Below are 24,935 nucleotides of genomic sequence, written 5' to 3'. Positions count from 1 at the left end.
TTATCATCATCATGACCAACGTGATCGTCATCGTTGTCATTACTTTTATTAGCGGCACTCTAGTTTTATTTTTATTATTACCACTACGAGCATTATAAGAGAGCAGCGGAACCGTAACGAAGGTGTAAGTGTAAAAAAAAGGTCACTTTCATTAAAGTCGCTGGCATTACCAGTCTCTGTGCTTCTTGATAACGTATCGGCTAATTTCACGCCGGAGCTTCCAACGCTTCGCGAAGCTTTTCTACTTTCAACGACTTCGCCAAGACCGGGTCAACGATCAACCGGGTCAACGGTCAACCGGTCGGTGTCTTGGCGCCAACGCCAAAATGACTCCCCCGAGTACGCTCGAATTTATTCACGGTCAGTAGCCTCGGCAGGATGATTCGATAAATTGTTCGATATCGAAAGAGTTAAAGAGAGCTATGTTGCTAGGCTTTCGAATAGCGAGCGCGCGCCATCCACGAGAATCGATCGTTTCGATTGTTGCGCTAATCTCCACCCCGACACCTCCCGTACCCTGCCATCCGTTCCCAACTACCGTTTCCCAATCTGCCCCCTCTTTGTTGGTTCCCATACTTTTTCGAACAATGAGATTTTCACGCGACGGGGAACTTTACATTATATCGGGCTAGTAAAACGCGTCGGTTAATTAAAACCAGGCAATGAGCGTTCCATGGGTCGAATTTATCGCGATATATTTTTTGCCACCACTCTCGCCCGAATATTCAATAATATCGCGTGATCGGATATATGCGAGCAAAGCCGCGCATTATTCTTCGGCAATGTAGCCGCCACTTCTTTCTCCGCTATTTTCCCCCGTTTAATTCGATTCGAACGCTTACTTGGCTCTCGCATTCCTATTCACCGTTTTATCCAAGATTAAGTGACTAACCTTAGCCGCTGTATTTTTTTTTTTTTTTTTTTTTTTTTTAGCGAGACGCGTTTCGTCGCGTTTCCGTGGTAAAAGCGAACTTTGAATTTTGAAAGGTTAACGAAGCTGTGGAAACCGTTGCTACGTAGTACCGAACGGACCGAATAAGTATAATAACTTTGACCATACGTTATATTTATACCTTGTATTGTGTTTCTCGTATGCTAGTTGTTGGTCGACGTAACGAATTTTACGAAGCATGCGATTCGAGGGGCGAAAATTTTCAGTGAAAATTGAGCGTTTGCGGTTGCCCGTTAGTCGGTCCGAGGACTCGAAAATCGATTTGGCGAGCTCGCGTTTCTTGCGAAACGCGAACGCTCGACCAGAAAATAACAGGGTTGCATAGCACGCACGCTACCGTGTAGATAGGGCTCGAACGATTGTTGGAAATCGTTGTTCGAGCGGCCATCCGTCTCGTAAACGCTTATCTCGGCCCTGCTCACCTCCACGTTCGCTTTATTCTTCGCGTCACCCAGAAAGGCCTCCGAAACCGTTTCCTTCCGCTAACGATCTTCATCTCGGTTCTTTCCTCCGTGGTTCTTGCCTTTTGTTCCTCTTTTTACGCGCCACGGAACAAACGCGAAGGAATAGCAGCTGTCGTCAAAACGTTACAAGCGAAAGATAAACGTTCCGGCGTGCCAAACAGCCCTTTCAACCACCGTTACGTGCTTTATCGTTAGTTTCGTTTTGATATGCGCTCGCAAACGTTGCACCGCGTCGTCCATCGGCTCGCCTGATTTTCTCCTCGTTCCAAAGACAACGTTCCTCCACCACTACAGACTGCATCCTTACGCGAAGCTTTCAAAGCACTCCTGTCCCTTTGTCGTCCTCGTTTCTAGTTGCCAACACCGCGCGTTCTTCACCATTTTCCAAGCTATAATTGACTTTAAACACACCAACCTTTTTCCCTCCTATCGTCTTTTTATTTCGTTCGAGCGTAGTTCCTTCGGCTATTTCCCGTTGGAAAGAACGTCGCTTCTCCGGTGTGCCGTAAGACGTCCGTTTACGAGCCCGTTACGTACTTCCGTTAACCGGAATTATCTCCTTGCGCATCTTGCTCGATCGAGAATACTTACACGGACAAAATCCGCCCGGTAATTTGACTTTAATCGCTATTTATCGCATAGAATCGACCACTTCCGCTTCTTTCAAAGTGCACTTTCGTTGTCAAGCACTCGCTGATAGCTGGAAAGAAACACGGAAGCCTCGTTCGATACCATTTTCCCGACATAAAAAGGAAGAAACGCGTCCACCGATAAAAGAAAATACGCTTTGTCGAGAGGAGGAGGTAGGGGAGAGCACGATAAATCGAAGTAGAACGTACCGATCAATTCATGACTCCCTATTTCATTGTTTAGGCGACGTTGCATTCCTTCCATACTTCGTTCCTCGATGAGACGATCTAAAGCACGATCGAAGGATGCTGCTATCGAATGAGGAAAGAACGCGTAACAAGTATGTAGTCGGCGTATCGGCTGTACGCGGATAATTGCGGATAATAGCGTAGTTCACGGAAGCAAAGCCGGAGGCTGTGTTCCGAAGCGTACGCGGAGTTTCCGTCGTGGTTACAAGTAATTACACGACGAACAAACGAAAATGGAAAGCGAACGCATTGCCTCGAGGAGTATCAAACGTTTGACTAGTGGAAGAACTTAACTAATGAAATATTTGGCTCGTCCGTAACAGTTTGCGCCTTTGCTGCGCACATATTTGCCGCGGTAAACACGCGCTCGTGTACACGCATGCATAACTTCGCCTTAACACTCATAATCGGATATGTACATGCCCATAAATACCTGTCTCTCCAATGAATTTGAAATATTCGTCCCGTTTACTTGGCCGCAGAATTAATCGCTATTAATAGGTGACGCTCTTTTCGAGATCTAACGAGTTCGTCTTAATCGACCGTTTAATTCACGCCGACGCACACGCGCTACTTGACTCGTAATCCGCGAAACAGTCGGGAAAAACGTGAAGTAAAGCGATTGAAAAAAAAAAGAGAAAAGAAAAGAATTAATCGAGTTTCTGAAACGCGAACGCGCGAGAAGGACGTACCGCATCCTGACGCATCGCGTCGTTCGACTTCGCGTCGCGTTGCGTCGCATCGTATTCTGTCACGCGCGAGATATTAATTGCCACGAACTGGTCGAACGAATATTTTGTTTCAATCAATTTGGACGCGCGAATGAACTTAATTGATTAGTCGCTCGTCTCGATCGCACGGCAGAATAAACTTCGATTCCGATAACTAACAATAAGCAGTTAGTTATTTTTCACGGGTTTTGTTCGAAAAATGGCTGCGACTATGTTCGGCAAACGCGAGATCTATACGGAGAGAGATATTCGTTCGTACCTATATACTTGGGATACGTTAAATGTGTATTTCGTGGGGACGAGACGCTACGAACGAGGAATAGTCGAGACTACGAGAAACAGCCCGATGCTGATTCTGAATTCTGCACAGCAATCGGTGAAAAAGGACGAAATCCTGGCATACAAACGGAAGATTGCCTACAGGTATATCGTAACCAGTCAGCGTGTAGAAGAGAAAGAGACTAGACCGGGAAACGGAAATCCGTGGTATAACCGTTGTTTCTAATGTTGTTCTTCTTGCATCGACTGACGTCGTCACGTTGTCTCGTCGTTTTCAAACCTAAACCAAACCTAATCCCGGGACACGGAAGACCGTACGATCGCGTCGATATTAAAGAGGAACAATTTACAGCGTGCAAAGCGGAATCGGGCCGACATAGATTATCATAGATTGGACATTCCGCGTTCGTGAAATCAAACGAGATTCGAGATCTGCCAACTATTGGCAGGAAGAGTTACTCGACGAGAATCTGAAATCGAAGTTCATCCACGATAGCACGACAACGAGCGTAGTATATAGACGGGATTACATCGCTTATTACCTCATGAACGACACTCTGCGCCACAATCGCGGATTCGAGAGCAGCTGCAGATACGTTGCGTATTCTAGGAACCGGTGAATACGAGAAAGAAGAAAAGCATCAATTTCCGTCACAGAAGAATCCGAGATGCTTTGCACTGGAATCTGTCGCGACGAAATGGAAATTGGACGACGTTATAGTAGACTTTCGCTTACCCTTTCGACTGCTGGATAGAACGCGATTCTTCGAATTCTACGGATCGACCGCAACACTCGACGCCGGGAACCTCGATGCCGGGGAAAGACGCGCGCGCTTCCTCTTTGCAAATTGATTTCGGTTACGCTCCTTCGGACTTGGCAACGATTTTACGCGGGTTAGTCGAGTCGAGCTCCGGGCGAAATAACGGTCGTTAGTACGGTTAGTTAGAGGACGCGGAGGTGCACAGCGTAGATGGGATCGGGTGTCGGGGAAACAATTCCACCCTGGTCTTACACGGAAATCCATACTCGGTTACCCTTGACGAAGAGACTGTGAATAATTACCGGCTCTGAAGCGTAACAGAGGTTGTCGGTGCCACCCTCCGACACCACATTACCAGTACTTTTCATCGCGAGCTTTACACTCGCCCGCCACCGAGCAAAGAAACGTCCACGCAAATCGTGTCGCGCGACCCCACGACAAAACCAATCGAGTATCATGGATGTAAATATATACATATTTACGATATACGCGTTGCGAATAAATTTCCCGTTAGAATAAATACCAATAGACGGAGTGTAAACGTATAAATATCAACGAGTTACAACGCGAATATACCACGCGACGCGAATTACTTACGTAAATCGGAAGAACGATAAAATGAAAATCTGTCTCTCGGTGATCATCGATCGTGACGGTTTACGTGTCGAATAAAACACTTTTGAATCGTTAGGAGACAGATGAATGGCGTGAAAGCATATAATTCTCTTTTTTTCTCTCTCTCTCTCCTTTCAATTTTTCAGACAAGCTAGTTATAGACAAAAGTAACAGGATGAAAGGCAGTGCGAGATAACAACGTGGAAGCAGGGGAAATTCGTAAGGTGTGGAGCAGTAAGCGTTGCGGCGTTTTCAACTCTATTCTTCTCATCCTCTACATCCGCTTCCCTCGTCGTCGGTTTTTCTCCCCGCAAAGCTTGTCCGAGCTTGTCTTTTTTCTCCTCCGTTTCCAAGCGTCGAACAATAAAGATTTTCTTTTCACGCCACTAGACTCAATCGACGATCGTTTTTCATAAATTTCCAGCCGACCGCGGGACCGATCGGGTCTCCCCTTCTTTCGCGGTTACGTGCTCGCCGTTGGTGCCGGTGTCGATGTCGGTGTCGTTGTCGGTGTCGGTGTCGGTGTCGGTGTCGGTGTTGGAGTCGGTGTGGATATCGGTGTTGCTGGTTTCAGGCAACGCTCTCGTGTGTCTCGGTCTATTGTTTCTACGTATCCTCGCGAAGCACGAACCACCTTACGATACCTTACTTTCGTTCTCTTGCTTCAGGCTGCTTCCCGCTGCCCTCCTTTCACCATGTTCCATCGGCTATGATACTCTCACTCGAATTTTTCGACGTGACGCAAATAGGACCCATGTATCGCGTAACATGGCGCACATGTCGCGCATGTCGCGTTGCTCCTTCCTTCGGTCTATCCACAGCTCACGCGATTTTTCACCGAATTCGCGTATTCGCTCGTGTTGCGTTCGGCGCGATCGATCGCACGAATAATTCTCGTATACAATGAGGTAGTTGATCGAATGTTGTCTTCTACCTATGTACACGTATATGGTAGCGCGAAACAACCAGGGTCACGAACCGAGTTCTCGATTTTTGTCATCGCCGAGTTAGCTACCTCGATTCCGCGGTTCCATCCCGCGGCGAAATTCGATTTAACTCCACTGATTTTCGACTAAAGGATTAGATTACTCGATTTTTGTTCCAGCTTTCGGTCGGTCCGTCCATCGATCGGATTAGCCTCCATTTCACAAACTCGCTTTCAATTGGAATTCAATTTACCCCGATTCGTTTCGTAGAATATGAACGGCTATCGAACATCGTTAAATTATTGACTCGCGACTGGATAAAACTTTGCAAGCTACCCCTTGCCGCTTCTCCTAACTCTTGCTGCGCACCGTAGAGGGAAATCAAGATTAAGCCGAGATGCAACTCAACTTCGTGTTCCTTGTTTCGACTGGATTCGGATTCTACGACGATATCGACGATGAATCGATACAGCAACAGCGGCCACGATACGAATCCCTGAGATTACCAACTCTGTCACAGCGAATGAGACCCCAGCCACGGAACCAAATAAATACGAAAAAATGGAAAAATTGAAGAATGAGATTGAGCGAAAGGGAGGATGAGGGAAAAGGGGAGGAAGAGAGATTGGTTGGGAAACAGCGGCGCATTTAATGCAGGGAAGTTGAAATTAGTTGGACGAGTATCTCGCATTCAACGAACAAATTGCAATTAATGCTTCGTCGTGCGATGCACATATTAAATCGCATTAAAACAGAAACTAACCGCGGTTATCCCTCGACGATCGCTCGCAAACGAATTCTCGTCTCCTTCCTTATTTCCTTCTGGATCGAACCCGTTATACGAATTCAGAGTTAATTTCGCGAAACACCAAACCCCGGTTGTTTTATGACGTCAATGTATGTACTGTATTCATTCATTTGAAATTCAATAAATTTTAATAATAATAATAATAATAATAATAACGATACAATAAAATAAACAATGTCCATAATTAATAGAACTAAAGTATGATAATACAAAACTGATGTAACAATTGTTCGAAGAAACACTGGTACCGATTAAAATTTGTGTCGCCCGTTCTAATTGCTCGCGCGACATCAATCGACCTCCTGGACGCAACATCACTACATACTTACGTATTATACAATTTATACATAGCTCGATACGTATGTGAGCGTAGACGGACGGTTAATTACCATAGCTGCAAAGAGAGTTATGTCCAGGCACTGTTTTAATTACAAGTGCGAAGCCGGCAATCCTACCCGTCTTTCATCTTTCCCGCGCAAACCGTTGGCGGTACCAACGTTGATCGATCCATCTTTTAGTTGAAACTGTTGGTGGCACCAACACCCGTTCGTCTTTATTTGATCGAATCGTCCAATTTTGAAGGGAAGTTTTCATCGCTTTCGATCGCTTTCCCCTACTTCCTTTCTCGAAACGTAAACGGAACTATTCCTCAGAAACGAGTCTACGAAGGCGAAAAAAGAAAAACGAGATACGGACCATTTCGATGGCACAGCGTTTTCTCCACGCCGGGACCGCGGCGACCGTACGTAGACGTATACCCGCGACACTGGAGCTGGGTAAACGCGGCCAGCTGAGAGCTGAATTTGGCCGCGACAATACAGGAATATAATCGCATTGTGTAAACAGACAGCGACGCGCACGGTGCGGAGAGCACAGTGCGTGATTCCTGAACATTCGACGACGACGCGACGCGACAAGTCAGCCACGCCGTCGTCCTCGTCGTAATCGTCATCCTCCGGATTCAAGTTGGTTGACGCCACCTAACCATGGACAATGGGGCCACGACCAGTACGGTACCATTATCCGCCTCTCGCGTCTATGACAACTCTATGAATTATGCAGCGTAATGTAGACGGATACGCAGCCCCTCCTCCGCATACTCGCGCGTAGCGCATGTTGTTCCATTACCGATCCTACCGCTTTCAACCGCAAGCAATTTACCCTACTAACCTGCCACCCATTCCATTGATGTACGCTTGTTTACCGACCTTCAACCTCCCCTTCTTTTCCCAGTCTTACCCCGTCGCATCTAGTTTGTCGGATTTGTCGCGTTATTCTTCCTAAAACGTTAATAAAGGGCGAATTAGTCGAATGAAAAAAGAACAAAATTGCACCGTCGATATTTTACTACGACCAAAGTTGAAACCCAAGATCCCAAGACGAAATAAAAGGAAAGCAGAACGCGGGATGATATGGTCGAAGAGAGAGTAGCTTTGCAACTGGCGCGCGTATTATTTCCCTTTCCCGGATACGGTTTCTGATATCCATATTTTCGACAGGTACTTTGAATATCGTGCGTTTGCGAGTAACGTATGATATTAGGCCGTGACCGCGATTGCCGATATTACAGCCTCTACAATATCAATCTGGCGGTGCGGTTATCGCCGCGGCAAAGTAGGGAAACGCCGATGCCATGTTCAAATTCAACGAGCCCTAACCCTCCGCTACCAACTCCGATATTGCCAGATACGTATTACCTTGGCTTTAACTACCACCGTCAACATCGATCCATCGAAAACGATACGTGCTTACACATCATGAATAATTCGCACTTACGAAACGACGCATTTATAGTCGTCGACGAAGCTACTCCTCTCGGCTACCTTTAGAGGCTTCTGGCTCCGCTCGGTTTGCATTTAGACGCGCGTGGCAAATCCAAACCACTGGGGAAAACCGGCGCGGACAAACAGAGAGAAGTCGTAGGCGAAAAGAAACAAGAAAAATTGTTCGCGAAGAAACATAAGGACGGAGGAGAACGAGCGTGGAGAGCTTCTTTTCGTTGTAATACTTTGGACGGAGTTTAATTACGTCGGGCTGCCGCGTAATCAAAGAATAAATCTCGCCATCCAATTAAATTAAAAATCCACAGTGTCGTCTTTTTCCTCGATTTTTGCGCGCCTTTAGTTTCCACCCAGTCCAGTTTTATCCAGCTCCTTTTTTTCTTCGCTCCGCTCCGGCGCGATGGTTACGAGGCAAAGGAGAACGCGGATCCCAAAGTATCGCGAAAAATACACGCAAGACGGGATTGCGCGGAGAAGCTGGCTATATAGCATCGCGGCGGAACCAAGTTGCAGCAAGCACGAGTTTCATGGAAAAACGAAATTTCCCTCTCGATTGGCAACCGCCATCGGACTCCCGATACAATCTGCGTCGGTGGTTTTCGTGAAACTGCCGGATGGAGAAAGTTGGACGCGGAACTGCAACGATTCGGTCGGTGGCCAATTATAAAATTCGTTGTGTATAAATATGCTGTACAGGTTGGATACTCGATACCGCGGACGATCAATATGTTACACTTTTCGAGTTTTGCCAGGCAAAGTTTTGCGGAATAAGCTCGAACGAGTAGTCCTTTCTTGGCGAAAGGGCGCGATGAGAACCGTATGCCGAACGAAATCGAAGTTATGGCCGATAGTTAAAGAGTCGTGAAGCGCGATTAAAAGTTTAAAACGGTTCCCCCGAGGAATCGGTCTACTTTTTAACGTCGAACCGGCACTCGGTGTCGATGTTCGAGCGCGTTTTTCCAGTTGGTTAAGGAGCCTCTACTGGAACGGGCAACGAACTAACCGATTTCGTTTCGCTCGGCCTTTCGCTATCGAGTCTACAATTCGCGAAGGAAATCGACCAAGATACGAACATCGACTAGATAATAGGAGACGCATCGCACGCGAGAATAAATCGGAGAAAGAGGGGACGAGGCGAGGATGGCGAGACGGGTGGATAAAGAAAGCGGGGGAATAAGCTAGCGAAAAGGTTTAATCGTTAACGGTGGTGCGCGTAATCTGGATTTCGGTAAAAGCATCAGTCCCTAAGGAGTCATCTATTTGGTAAATGGATGACCCGTGGAACCGGTACGAACGAACAGGCACGCAAGAATCCTGCGGGGATATATCGAGTCAAACGTTACACCCCGTATCTGTCGTGTTATCGCTACGAACAATGACTACCTATTACGCGACTCTCTAGTCATTTTTCATTATTATCGTAGGTCATCGGCCTATTCTAACGAGAGGCCTTTCCGTAATTGCAAATTGGTCGCCGTTCAGCCAGCAGCAAAGCTAAGCCTAATCTAGCGAAAACATTTACGTCCCCTTAATCGTTCCACGCGTAAATCGCCTCGATTACTTTGAATCAAGATCGTCGCGAGCGTTCCGCGCGCGCGTTTCAACCATCGTTGGTCTTCTCGCAAGACGTCGCAATCAACTTATTAAGTCAGATAAGAAGCGCGCGCTATTCACGACGGAGATATGAAGTCGTTGGAATTCGTGCTACGTCTTCGGACTCGTGCCTTCGGTTCGTGACTATTCCACGATGTAATCAGATATCCTAGGGCGTGCGTTTCGCGCTAGATCGTACGAGTAGAGTCGAGTCGAGTCGAGTCGAGTTGAGTTGAGTCGGGTCGGGTCGGATCGAGCCGAGTCGCTTCGAGCGGTAACGACCAACCTGACCCATGTCGGATCGATATCGAGGCGAAGATTGCCCTATCGTAGGCAGAAAAAAACAGGTGTTAATCGTCGTCGAACACGCGCGATAACACTCGAGTTAAAAAAGAATAAGAGCGAGAGACGGCTTCGTGACACGTGAAAACTAACATGACCGTGCCACGTAATTCAAAAATTAGTAAATTTCCTCTCGTTCCAACCTGCTAAAACTCTCCCGATAACCATCCAAGACAAACCGCTCTCGGTGTTTGCCTTTACATTATAGCACACGTGGCGAGCGCTGTTAAATACCCACCATAACGTTCCGCGACACGCTCTGGGAAAACCACCACGAAAAGCACTGCGATACGTCACCGTTTCCAGACTCACTCACACTGCGTATTGAGGCATTCCCCTAAAATACACGATATCGTCGAGATAATCGTCGCTAACGCATGGGAGGATCGAACCTGTAAATACATCGACTCGTGTAGATCTGATTGTCGCGTGAAAGTGCCTATACGTGGTAATAAGCGTTTCAAGTTTACGACGTCCGATGCTTTGGCGAGTCTAATCGCTCTTTCCTATTAAATTAAACTTACCCTCGCGACGCTTTGCTGGCACGAGCGATTCGATGACTTTCAAAGACAATTTGACGAGACTAAGCTGGACGACGCGGGCGCGAGTAGCGTTTTTCAGCTGCTTGAGAAATACCGCTTCGGATAACTACGAAAGTTCATTTTCCATTTTTACCTTCTTAACGCTACGTTCAGTTTCACCCGAAATTTCTTCACGCGTGTCGTCTTCGCTTCCGCGGTTCCATTGACTTTTCAAAAACGCTCGCCGTCTAATCCTATATTCTCGACAAGTTTCTCTATTCATACGTAGATCTATTCGCAGATTTGCATCGGGCAGTGATGCCGCGAGTTCCAGGAACATAAGCGGATGCACGCTGTATACGCGGATCGGTCAAACGGACTCCACGTGCGGATTGCACGTGGAGACTCATACGCGCGGGATAAAGGATGATGTCATCGCTCCAATAGACAGCCACGCGGGCCTCTGTCTACGGCATAAATACCCAAATCAGGGCGATGCAAGAGTCGAGTATCTAAGCGTCGTAAGATCGACACCCTCGGCGGTACAGTTAATCGTAGCTAAATAGATGCGACGCTAGTTCTAGTGCTCGGTGCAGGTCTTAGTGAATAAATGTTATTTAGTTTTAGTTATGAGAGGCTTGCATTTAGTCTATTCGCAGATCCGTCTAGGTAGCATTCATCCGATGAAACATGTCCATTCAACCAGCAACGGTTGAAATTGTATTGCAATCACCGATCGCCGATACACAGGAATTCGATAAATCTCGAGAAAATTAGTATATACGGATGCTCAGAGCAGAGTAGTTGGACGTACGTTCGTTGCTACCGATAAGAGTAATTAATGCACTACTTTATTCTCATGAATTTATAATTTTCTGTTACGGTTAACAGCGCTGGCAAATATTTGCATATGCGATGTAATAATTTCGTTATGGATTTATTATCGTTTGATGCGAACTGATATGGGCGAATGCTGCGTAAATATCGTGCGAAGCTTGCAGTCGTGGTATTTTCACGGCAATTCGTAATATCGTTTCCTCCCGTCGGCAACCAACGATGCTGCCACCGACCCACAAGAGCACCGCACGTCTGTCCGATGAAAAACGAGCATTTTAACGATATTAACGATAGCTCGAGATAAATCGATCGCGAAACGACATCTGTTCCGTTCTCGCTGTCTTTATATTCGTTTCCCGACGCGAGCCATGAATCTCCGTTGGTAGCATTGTTGCCAGAGCGGGAAAAGCGAGCTACTAAACTGGCCCGCAATGGAAAACCTGCGAGAGTTTCTCGAAGGAAGAGAAGGCCGAATGCGCCGGTTCGATATTCGTGGAATGCGCAAAGTCCATCGAATAATCGACAAAAACTACATCTTCGCTAGTTCAGTATTTGCGCTAGCTAAGATACCGAGGAAGATGGTAAGAAATCGATGGTCGACCATACTTTCGCCCGTTTTTCGCCTCTTTATCGAACAGTTTCCGATGATTGGAGCGCCGCTGAGAACGCGTAACGATCCATTATTACTATCCAAGTAAATACAAGTACTATTTTGCGCGGTCAATGTGAACCAAGAAAACGGAACATGAAAACAGTGAGAGCAGTTTGTTTTGTACGAGTGGCGAGTAGCCAGAAAATCATTGAAAGGAAAATCGAAACATCGTGAATCGACGATGAATCGAGCTACTCGAAGCCAGAGTATCGACATTCCAGCAAATTTAAAATTAATCTCCCGTTAACAACCTGTAAATCCTTCTATCGTTCTATTTGTTCCATTGGTACATAGCGTAATTCAACGACGAGTCGAGTATCGAGCAGTGTCAATGGTCAATGGAGATCTAAAGCGAATTACTCGAAGACAGAACGCTCGCCGATGACGCAACGCCAACTATTCCCATCGATGAGATTCTCCAAGCAGGATAATTACCTGTAATATACCGTAACGATCGCATCGAATCGCCGATATCGTTGCGCAGCAACTATTCGCGCGATTACGCTTCGTTTTTATCGCGATTATTTCGTAAGTGGCAAAAATTGGAATAGTATCGTTTTTAAGGTCTTCTAAATTCGTATTTCGCAAGAATCCATCGGGACAAAACCGAACTATCGAATTGGCAACTAAGTCATTACCACCTAATGACAAAATCTGCATTCACTTAGTTGCCAACCCAATAGTAACTTGTACCCCGCTGCCCGTAATTCTTTTCCTTTCTCACCGAGACGCGACACAAGGAGAATCGGCCGATAGAAAATAACCTGAAACAGTTTCACTGGACAAAACCGGAAGGGAAATCGAACTGCGAGGTGCGCGTTGCTAGCTGCATCCGTGCGAACTCTGTTCAACCATGTGCAAACAAGTCAGAAAGATCATTGTGCGTGACCGATATCGCGACGACATCAAGAGAAAACGCACACGTAAGTCGAGGTTTCTTTCACGTTCTCGAAAGGATAAAGACCAAAGAGTTTCCTCGGGAAAATGGAAGCTGCTTGATTAATTGCTCTGTTATCGATTAAACCGCGACACGGTCAACGTGAACGCGAGTTGAAAAGGAACGAGAATAGAATCGAGACGTTCACGCGCAATTTCGCAGCAAGGAATTGTCTACGCGCCTTGGTCCAAACTCCCTCGATGCTGACTGTTATAGGACGTCTCGTTTGTAGCTGTCGACACGACAGGATCACGCTTAAACCCCCCAGATGCATCCTGTGAAAATCAAGGAGGGAGAGGGGTGGCAATGCAACCGGCGTCGCGTCGAGATGTTGAGAAATATTGGATTCGAAGTATTCCACCGACAAAACGACGCCAAATCTCAATATGGCTGGTAAACGGTTCAAGAAAAAAGGATGAAAGCTTGCATAAATAAGTTGGAAAAATCGAAATACGCCAAAGTACCTCCGAAAAAAAGCGATAAATTTATTTGCTTTTCCATTTTCGACGCGCCTATATTCGTTACGTGGAACGTCATTGCGCGAACACGACCGATCAATGAACGACAGGATTCGACTATGTATCGGATACAATTTCAATATTCGAAATTACAGGATTTACATATATTGTTTCTCTCCATTTCCCCTCTTTTTTACTTTTTTTTTTTTTTTTTTTAATACTATCGAATGAAAATCGAGCACGATCCATTAGCAGATGGAAGGATGTCTATGAATTAAAAATTTCCGAGCAAATGTGCGAGAAAGGAATTTTTATCGCGATCATCTACTACCATAGACATTTCGTTTTTATGTTTCTGGTTACCTTTAAAAAGCGGCGCACTTCGTTTCTGCCCAGTGATTTTTGCGCCATAACTGGCGCGATTCTTACCGACGAGTCGACGTTTTACGACTCGCATTTCCTATTGTCCGTAATATTCGCTAAATCGCGCAAGCTTAGACCACGGCGGACAAGTTGGTGCGCCGCGTCGCTTTGGATTACAAGCGAACGAGTGCTTCGCGATACTCGGGAAATTTTTCATCGCTCGGATACAATCAACAAAACCGGCACGCTGCTTTTCGCGAGTATGGTTACGGGGGAAACGCGCGAGAGAAAAGAAATCGGTTTCGCCGATGCGGTTTCGACGGAACAGCGTCGTGCCAAATGTCGGGAAATAAATAACGAGCAGCGGAAACAAGCGCATAGGAAGAAGAAAAAGGGAAGAAAATGGGCGAAAGAGAAATCTTTGACGCGTGTGTGTGGCATATTTTTCTCCCACAGAAATCGTCGGTGCTTCGCGGAATCTAAAAACGCCGATTAACGCAAAAGGTATCGACGACGCGAAGAAACAATCGCAATGAATGCAACGACGTAAACGCTTCGTTGTAGCCTGGTTGCTTCGTCCCTCGTTCAGCATCGTCACATCCATCGACGACGCGGCACAGCGAGACAAAAAGGATATTTTATTGGCGCAAACGAGGGAGAACGACGTTGCGGCGAAAGGAAAGCCGTGTCGGCGAGAAAGGGCTCCGGAGAAAGGGGATGGTACAAGAGAAGCGTCCATGACCGACCAGTGGGAGGGGTAAATTAAGGAATGAAGTAACCGCGAGGAAGTCAAAGTTGGGTTGCGCGAACGGATGAGAAGCCGAGAAAAAGAACAAGGCGGGAAAACCGGTGAGCGAAACGAAGAAGGCCGGCCGCGGCGAGGAAACTGCAGCGGATCGGTTCGTTAAACCTTCCCGGGAAAGAAAGTCGACGAACCCTCGATACTCCCTGCACGCTCTTCTCTCGGTCGTATCGAGTTTTCGACCACGCGCCAGTTCCGGCGTGTTTCCACGCACGACCTCGCATTTCGATTTCCACTCAGCGTTGTTCGTCCGCGCGCCGTGCAAATGAAAAAGGGACGTCGTCCATTTCCGAACAACACGGATACACGGACGGCGCGACGTTGCTTTCCTTCGGTAAACGTGAAACGATTCGCTGCACGCGATTTCGCCTCGGTTAAAACGATCAACGTCCTCGACGACAAACAACGAGCCCGGCGTAAAAACGAAACCTATGAGGTAATGCGTAATCGAGCGCGTCGCTCTTGGCACGAGATGCGTACCACCGACTAATGAAAGGGCTTCATTATTCCCGCGGATAACTATAGCGGTAATATTAATTTGTCGCTTTAGTATTTATCCGAGCGAGAATTGGACGAACGCGCAATAATAAACGATACCGTCGATAATTGTTGCGTTACAGGAATATATTTACCGTAGATCGCGCAAGGGACGATGGCAGACCCGTCGCCACGTATATCTCCGCGCTATCATATTTTCGATCATTATTACCGCGTCGAATTATTGCCGTAGCATCAATAATTAATAACGAGGTCGATCCGTCGGCGCGTTCGCAGCAGCCCGCGCGGCCGCACCGAGAACCGTCCCAGCCTTCGCGAATTCGCGATCACTGACAAACTCGTTGTGCCGCCCCGCCTCGCTACTGCGCACTGACCTTGCTTACCAAGCCAACCACTACAGACCGGACGACACGCTCGTAAGATCGAGGAACGTGTTTCCTGAGAACCCTTTAACTTTCGAAATTGCACAAGCGGCTTTTACCCGTTACACCGGACAACTTCCGTTCTTCGCGTCACCTTCTTCCGTTCAAGTTCCTTCGACACGCGCGCGACCCACTTTCCAACATTTCTCGGCTACTCGCGGTTCTTTCGCATCGTCGTCGCGAAACAGAATTCTAGGCGAACGTTATGAACGAGGAACGGCAGTTATAGACGGAAAGAATTCGTAGAGATCGCGGTCACGAACGATCGGAATTCCATGAATCGCAGCGTCTCGGAGATCGGATCGATCGGACGACCGATTCAACCGCGAGATTCGCTTCGCTTTAATCGAATTCCGAGCGCTGTTGAACGGAGCTGCTCCAAGTCGCAGAACTTTCGCGTCGAAGACAATACACGAACCGCGCGTCAAAGGACAAGTGGCACGAATCTGATTGCGAGCACCGAAGACGTCGCGTGACGACGCTCAGCGTCGATCAAACCTAAGTTTTCAATCGTCAGATAACGAGAAACTTCATCCCACCTCGGCATCTCGAAACGCGTTATCCCCTTTCTCATTATTTTCGGATCGCCGGGTAAATTCGTTTCCGCGAAGCTTGCGTATCTCTCGAATCCCGTTAATTGCGACGTCGCGACCGAGGTTCGAAGTCGGTCATTGCCGCGAATGATTACCAACTTCACGCGCAATCTTAAATTAACGCCTAGCTATAGGTTCGCGATGGAACTTTAACTCTGTCAAATTGAGGTACGTCCGTTCTTCGGCATGTCAACGCATGCGGCAATGGCATCCTTAAGAGTCGGAGGAACATCGATACGAGAAAAGCGCGTACGTGAATAGCCGAGGAATACGTATCGACTGCTCCTTTCCGCGATTTTCGTCCGCCGTGAGATCCAAGCGCACGGAGGCAGAAACCGCGCGTAAATTTGTTAGGCGGCCGGGTCGCTGGCCTTTACGTTTTTCGCTACGTTTCCGATCTTCGATCGACGAAGAATCTAGTGACCGGAAACTTCTAATCCGGGATAAACGACTGGCGTTGGCGGAGCTGAAGCATTCGAGGGTATGTAACACGCGATTCCGATTCATCGATTTATTACTTTCCTACGCGCTGGGAAAAACTACAGGGCATCGCCTCGAGCGAATGTCCGTCCCAGATACGCCGGACCATTGTAAATAACAGCTTCCCCTGTTACGCGTCACGATACCTATACGGACGAATTTTTCCGCTGCCGACACTTTCTGAAAATGTTTCAACCAGGAATTACGTGCGAGCTGCGCTTCCAGCGTAGAGAGACAGGAAGAGGGAAAGAGAGACAAAATGAACGAAAGAGAAGGAATGGAAAGAGACGCGACGAACAAGGCGAATAACGGTAAAAGGGAGGAGACTCACCCGATTTCTCGTCGACGGTGGAAGCGATACCAGCGACGTAGGAAACAGCCTTCGTTAGTCCAATGAGTAACAGTACACTCCACATGTTCTTTCCTTGTTTATTCCTTGTTACCTTCGTCACAAATCCCAGCACTCGGAGCCAAAGCAAAGGTAAGCCACGGAGAACGGCTTCGTTCTATCTGTTGCTACCCTCGCGGTACGTAACGCGTTAAGTCATTTTCTCGCGGTACCCGGATTTATTCCCGACCTATTCGCACTCTCATCTTAATTTCCAGTGTCCGTTCGCGTCCTCGCCGACGATCATCGTAAATCGGTTCGAGTCACGCATGTTTCCAACACCACCGAAATCCCATTTCGTGTAACGATGCACGCGTCGTGGTCCACCGAGATGTCGGAACGCGATGTTCTCTTCGAGGAAACTTCACCGCGTGTGGCAACGATTTCGCGCGTTAACGTTTAGCCTACTCCGATCTCCTCTATCCACCGACTCTCGTGTTTTTCCTCTTTGGTTAAACACTAATTAAACTTGCCGCGGCGCCGCCTCCACAACCACGTACCGCAAGCACCGCGCTTTCCTCTTTTTCTCTCTTCTTTCTTTCATCCACTGTACGCCCGTTATTAAAGCGTCGCACATCAACGTGCCAGTCTCCGTGCCGTTAGAAAATTTACCGCACTTTCGACCTAACTATGCGCCACTATTGCCGATAACCTACAACGACGAGCACGATATCCGCAACAATCACCGGTGACCATGCTATATCCACCGAGGCCGCAAAATTCACCGCACAATCGACCAGCGTTGTTCGGAAAAAAGCGTCGCCTCGGTCGCGATGTCTGGAGCGACGTTCTTCGAACCAGTTGCATCCGTTTCCAACTTCTGCCACGGGCCACCACTTCCACCTGCTACGAAGATTCTTTGCGAAACCGATTACGGTTCTTCACGATCGACGAGACACTTGCACGAGACATCTAATTTTTGTCGTTGGCGTTGCGAGTTCTCGTTTAGGCCTCTCTTGGTGACACAGACGACTTTACGAAGGGTTACGATCCTTTCCAGCCATATCGTCGATCGATGTAAAGATCGAGATGGTTGGTTGCAGGATGTAAAAAGCAGATTCCAGAAACGCTGGGCCGCGAAGCAGGCGCGACAAGGTTCGATCGATCCGTCGATCGTTCGCCGATTTTAACACGTTCTTCCGGTGATCCAAACGAAAAACGAAGCACTGCGGAGACGTTCCATCACGTTGGCTTGCCACAGATTTTCGGTTTGCCTGGAACAGGTCCAAGCAACGACAGGGACCGCGCACAGGCCTGCAATCTCGTCAATGGCCGCGAACTCTCTGAAATCGATTCTGCGAAGATTCAGCGAGAACAACCATCACTGGATCGTTTCGTCGCCAAGTTTGCACATCCAGTAAGCAGAAGGCTGTCCCATTACTTTTTTCTCGATTTGGCGCGCTTTTCCTTTACAATCTCGTCGGCCTTCGTCGGAAGCGTCGAGGCGGCCGACCTTTATTTCCGAGATATCCGTTCCAAGTCTGAAAGTTACACGAGAATGCAATTATCGCGAGTGTACACGCGATAATTCATCGTAGAGAGGTCCCTGTCGCTATCGGCAGGGAATCGACACGTGTGCGCGAACAAACCGTGTCCAGTCTCTTGGCCGAGTTCTCCAACGACAAACAGATGGAAACGAACGCGTGCTCCGACAAGACGGTAACTAAGCACTCACGGTGCGGTGACTTCGTACGGATCTTCGCCGATCGGATCGCGCGGAGGGTAAAGGGGTGTAGAAGGCGCGCGAAGGATAGTGCGAAGGGTAGCCCGACGGCGCAGGCGTCCACACGACGCAGTAACACGTGGTCCTCGACCGACGGCGGACGGCACACTGACGGAGAAGACGAGCAAACGGCGCGGCGACGGACGCGCAGCCTGCAAAGCCTCCCGAGGAGGTGGAGGTGTCGGAGGAAAAGCTGCGGGTGGGGCGAAAGGGATGAAAGGGGCTCGACTTGTACACCGTGCCTATCCCGTTACTCCGATTCCAAACCAGAAAAGGACGTTTTGTCCTACGGCCGAAAGAATATGCGTTCGAATAGTCCGAACATCGTGCTGGTAAACATCCGGGGAACGGATGCGGAATGCCACGCACATGCGTTCTACCTTGTTCGATAACACCGACCTCCTCCCTGGCCGGAGTTATCCTAAATTTCCATTCCAAATTTCGATTCCAAGATTGTAACGCAATCTTCTCCTTCTCGATCGCGAATACGGGTCTAAGCTAATCACGTGGATATCTCGTTTAATCGACGATAGTCATCGCAGCAAAGCTTTCCGTCTGATATTTCTATGATCGAATCTGTACGAAATTCGATAGACAACATTTGTGAACTGCACGCACGAACAACGAAAAACAGCTAAAAACAATTTCCGCTCGTGTACCTGCTCACATTCTCGGAAACAATAACCATAGCTGCTTTATGATATGTATAGACGAATGCCATAGCTATCTATACGGTTCGGTATTTTTCTTTCGAATGTTTCCTCGATTCGATAATCAATGAACAATTTCTCTTGCACAAATATTCCGAGGTCGTTTCTCGTGGGATACTGCGATTGCTTCGGTGTTCGCGGAGGATTCGAAATCGCAAGTTCAAAGGTTACGTGAAAGGCGCGCAAAAATTTGGAAAACGTACTGTCTATGAGAAAGAAGAGGAAAAAAACGGCGAGCGAAAAGAGAAAAAATCGAGGCGAGGATGGTCAAGCTGGTTTAGTTCAAGTTGAACGACGAAGCTTACGACAGTCGCGTTTAAGATACTTACGCGTACTCGGTCATCCGTGGACGAGTGTTCGCTTTTTGTTCGGTGTCGAAGGTGGTTTACAGTGGTTTAGGAGAGTTGGGAGCAAACTGGGTGGGCAAAAGGGAGAGAGGCAAGGGACAGGGTCAGCGGGGCGGAAGAGATCGAAATAGGGTGAGAGACCTCGGGGCGAAGGAGGCGGATGAGGAAGCAGATGCTCTCGGACTGGTGTCACGGATCATGGTCATCTTAAAAGCTTCTGAAAGGCAGGAATGCCACTCGCGCTTTCTGAAAGCTATCTTTTCGACGAGGGAATGGCTTACTCGAGGCTGCGCGTACGTGTATCGTACTCCACGATCGTATCTGTGAACGTGTAGAAACGCGAAAGAGTTGCCCGGTTATGCGAGTACCGCCACCATCTTTTCACGATAATGACTTTATCCGTTACCGATCGCGAACAGCTTATTCGACGGAAAGACCATTGACGAAAGATTAACAGGCAAATTCGATCTTTCCGCCTGTTCTCGTTATCTCGCAATCTCTCCGTTCTTAATCTCCGATTGGCTTAGTTTCCTTGTCAAAGTTACGAATACGCAACATTGCGCGCTCATCGGTACTTTGCAGTACGTATTATCGATACGGAAGCTGTCGCTCGAACGAGACATAAATATTTCACGTTTCACTTTTATTCTCCAAACGATGTAGCGGATGCGATGAATTTCATATGAACCCGCGCACAGGCCATGTCGCGTATATTACGTTCCAACGTAATTTAAACGCACTGAAAATTTCACGATAAAATCCGGCCAAATAAGAGCGCACAGACTCGAAATAACATCTACCTTTAATTTTCGCAACGTCCTAAAAAGGCGAGCGCGTGTTCCGGCGCTGCTATTCTCTCCTTTGAAATTACGTTCGATTTCTACCGATGGACAACGCTCAAGCAAGGAAGGGGTAAATTAATTGGACACGGGGCTCGCTATCGCCGCCTAACACACATTTCCGTGACAGTTGTAGAAAAATCACGCTCGATCGGAACGCAGCATGGGATTACGTGACATAGTGGCTGGCACGAACAACAGCCTCGCGCGAGAATCGCGACTCTTCGAGGCTCGATCGAGGGACGTTACACACAAAAGTCCGCTATTAACGCGACCATTAGCCTCGCAGGCCTCGTAACGCGAATGGGTAAAAACGTTTTGGTTCCGTGAGATCCGGACTGAAGATTGGAGCGCCGCTTTCTTTCACGCAATACCGTTTACTCGATCTTTAGAAAAGCTACCCACTCAGGAAACTTTGCATCAGTTTTCGAAAATGACCACCTTCTCGAGAATAGGGTGAGCCACACCGATTAATCGTCGATTTGTTGCCTCGAAACAGCTCCGAACTAAATCGTATTCGACGATAAAAACAGGTAAATGTCGCGGCAGAACAAACGACGACTACGTCTAATCGCTAGAACAGTTTGTAATTGAATTATTAATGAAGAGATGTTATCGATCAACCGACAGTAGTAATTTACTTTTGTAATTCGCGATGAGATACGGCGCGAGGAAAATAACCAAGTGGGGAAAACAGATCGTTCGCAGTGATCGCAATTTATGAAAGCCACTGTAAATACCGCGTGCCGGCAACTCGTTATCGCGGCCCCTTCGATTTTTCGTCAAATTTGCAGTCGAATCAAATATCCGAGAACGTGTATAGCGAAAGCAATGTTTCGATGTTTTACCGGGATATAATCTGCGTAAAAAGATTTATTGCGAAAACAATCTGTTGCAATGGGCATTGACGATTTGTCGGATCGTTGAAATGCATTTTCCCCTTCTTTATCGAAGAGATTATTATCCCCGGCAAAAGTGTTTACGAGAGTTATCATCTTTCTGCACTTTTTATTAATTTTCACGGCGGTATCGGTGGTTTCACCGCGGTTTCACGATGCAGCTCCAACTTTCGCTGTCCGTATCATCGGAGAGGTCCACGGGTTTCCGAACAATTTTCCTAGTTACCCGTGCGCGGCAGTAGCTGCCAACTCGAAACTTCCAGTTCCCTATGTTATCGACGCTTTCCACGAGTCCCACTTCATCGTGACCCGACGATGTTGGCTTTCCTATTTACTCGTTATCCGCTCGCCGCCTATCAAGGTCATTAACCCTAGGCGATAAAAGTTAATTCATAAATCGACCAATCTCAAAACGTTTCAAAAGAGAATCATGACGATTGCGATAAAAAAAATAGTCCATTGAGAATGATGCGCAGGAATGTCGCGGCGAAGCTATATAAATGTTTTTATTAATAATTACAATTACTCGCAAACAGTATATACTGATGAAGCTCGTCCATAAACATAACTACATGAGAATCGTTCTATCCATGGAGATCGTTTTCTCGTGCAAGCACACACACACACACTCTCTCTCTTTCTCTCTCTCTCTCTCTCTCTCTCTCTCTCTGTCTTCCACCTTGTCTATCTTATTGTACATGGATTTTCGGTACAAAGGCGCATCTCCGTGACCTCTGCAACTTCGACACGACCTCGCAGAAGAAACGACTATCTCTTCTCAGTAATTGGTGATCTTCGCTGGAACTTCGAAGCACGCGACCGTGCGATTTCCATCCATTAACGCGTAGTGTATAACCATAGAAATCTGCGAAACATCGTATGCCTTTCAATACATAGTCGTATTCGTGGAACAAGAAAATAAAGTTTACTATTTTTATGCAGGTTACGAAATCGTCTCTGACTTGGCTCGATCTCGATATCGACAGTTACTAGATCGGTCTACTGGTTATGATAATGCTTAATCTGCTCGATTAACGAGCAGCGTATGAATTTTTACACGATATTTACGTCAGCGCTTACCGTTGGATAAATTTGCAAAACAGGAAACTCTCGCTTGTAGATATATTCGACGCCTTTCTTCAGCGAGCATCCCGCTGGAGTTCCATCTACTTTGAAAATGTTGTCGCATGCACTCGTCCCATCCACGCCGATGAACGGCAACGGTACTCCGACAACGGCGGCGCTCACTGAGTTTACTACATTCTCGACATCCTCGCTGGGTACAAACTTTTGTTCGACCGCTGCCTTCGTCCTGCGCTTCAGTTTGCACGGTGGCACGTCGCAACCGGTTATCTTAACCTGATTGGAATCCTCGAACTTTTCTCCTACGAACATGTTCATCGGTTAGAAAAATCGTTCCATTTCTGACACGTATGTCGCAAGTCGCAAACCGGAATCGTATTGCATAATTTCGCACCGTTGATGTTTCCTTTTCTTGGAATCCAACGAATCTCTTAGCACGTGTTCACGAACACGATGTTTCGAACACGAATTTTCGATGTTTTGTAACCTCCGTACACGATGTCTGTATTAGGAAAGATACAACGATCCGATCTAGTTTTCACGACTCGTTGATCATGGCCGAGTTCCTCTGGCTCGAAACGATCGATCGTTTAGTTATACGCGGTTAAGTGTATCGTGTTTTATACAATAAACGTCGAACGTTACAACAATTTTACGCTCTCTCTTCTCTGTATTGATTCGAACGAATGAAATCATTATCGAAACAAGATATATAACGCGTGTAACATCGCTACCGAAAAAAAATAAATTTGCATTGTTGTCTTGACAACAAGAGCATTATCCGTGTTTATACGAACCGATAATTTCTGATCACATACGGCTATCACAGATAAATATGTTGCGTAAATATATACAAAAGTAAAAGATACGCTGGCGACAGTAAATGGCTGTACATAGAATTTGGACGAACGATAGTCTTTTTCATGTTGTCTTGGAACAAATCGCATGACATAACAAGCATACATTGAAAAAACCAGTTGCCACGTAGTTTCTGTACGATAAAAATCAAATTACACACAGCCTGTCCTGAGAAATTTCTGTACGTTGCACAATGGTTAAATTATACGATTACACGAACAAATTTATTGAACGACATTTCCATGAACCTTTTGGCATTATTTTACTTTCTCTATGCACTGTATGTCATCAGTATGAAACTGTCGTAACATCTTCGATTCTCATAGAAGCACAAGGTACAAAATACCACAAACACTCATTAGCAATTTCTCATATGCTCTTTTTTATGATAATTAGACCGCGGATGAATTTTTATGCATTCACGGAAGATTTAGAGGTGGAAACGTGCACGGAATGCGCGTAGTATACAAAAATATATAAAATATCCGAAATAGAATACTCGTTATAATTTTTAATAGGTAAACCAAGTCCCTATTTAAGTTCCACTTCATTAGTGCTATTGTTAAAAATATAAATCTGCATGAAAATCCTCGGTCAACGGTCTTAATTACAACGTACGAGAATTCTAAAAATTTTAGATCAAGCTTCATAGTTATGAGACGCGGTGTATATTTACAAGTTGAACGAAAGCTAGAAACACATACTAAGAGGAATACACAAATATTGAAATGTTATCGACGTTTAACATGCAACTTCTAATTAACATCTTAAAACATCAAACATCAACAATTAACATCATGTAAATCGATAAAGTTAACCATCGTACGTATAACTAGATCAATGGTGAGTCGATTCTTTCGTACTTACCAGTGCCGCATTGATTGACTTCGGTTGCACTGGCGACTACGAGCAGAGCTACGAAAACGAGAATGATTCCCCTAAGCATCTCGGTGAAAGTGTTGCGTTCTCGGAGAAGAATCTCTGGGCAAATATGTCTCGGTCGTCCTCGCTCGTTTCAATCAGATCCAAGTCCGGCTCTCGACTGAGAGTTACCACGGGATGTAACGTTATGGCCGGCTATTCGTCAAAGTTCACTTTAAATAGATTCCCCTTCCCAGAGAAGGCGGACTTCCCGGTGGGGATAGGAGGAGAAAATCGCGCCACGAATGGAAGGGATTCCATAAATTTATGAAACTTAGAGGGAAGACCGTGGCAACGAGGACGATACAACGTCAGGAGCACGTGCATATCGAATTCTGATCAAATCACGTTCGCGAAAAATCGCAAGGTCGATGTCGCTTTCTCGATGACGGTCACGCCATTCACGTAACGTGAACTGACGCTAGCCGGGCTACTATCGGTCGTCGCGTTGTTTCCATGACCTGCCATTTCTCG

General features: G+C 46.8%; 2 protein-coding genes across 2 annotated transcripts in view; both read right to left on the bottom strand.

Annotated features, from left to right (window-relative positions):
- Window positions 1-21,923, bottom strand: part of LOC138186344 (kin of IRRE-like protein 1) — a 256,576-nt gene extending 234,653 nt beyond the window's left edge. The window contains exon 1 of the mRNA XM_069126144.1: window positions 17,025-21,923. Coding sequence (XP_068982245.1) covers window positions 17,025-17,109 — 85 coding nt within the window. The 5' untranslated portion in view covers window positions 17,110-21,923. The remainder of the gene's footprint in view (window positions 1-17,024) is intronic.
- A 155-nt stretch (window positions 21,924-22,078) lies between these two features.
- On the bottom strand, window positions 22,079-24,617 carry Npc2b (Niemann-Pick type C-2b). Its single transcript, XM_069126184.1, has 3 exons — window positions 24,408-24,617; window positions 22,680-22,984; window positions 22,079-22,464 (listed from the first exon to the last, which is right to left on the bottom strand). The coding sequence occupies exons 1-3, from the start codon at window positions 24,484-24,486 to the stop codon at window positions 22,378-22,380; spliced, it is 471 nt and encodes a 156-aa protein (XP_068982285.1). The 5' UTR covers window positions 24,487-24,617; the 3' UTR covers window positions 22,079-22,377.
- Between the last annotated feature and the right edge of the window lie 318 nt (window positions 24,618-24,935).

The sequence above is a fragment of the Bombus flavifrons genome, chromosome 13, assembly GCF_040668555.2.
Source record: "Bombus flavifrons isolate JBK064 chromosome 13, iyBomFlav1_principal, whole genome shotgun sequence".
Lineage (NCBI taxonomy): Eukaryota > Metazoa > Arthropoda > Insecta > Hymenoptera > Apidae > Bombus > Bombus flavifrons.
The sequence above is the reverse complement of the archived record's forward strand: the minus strand, read 5'-3'. Positions and strand labels throughout refer to the sequence as shown.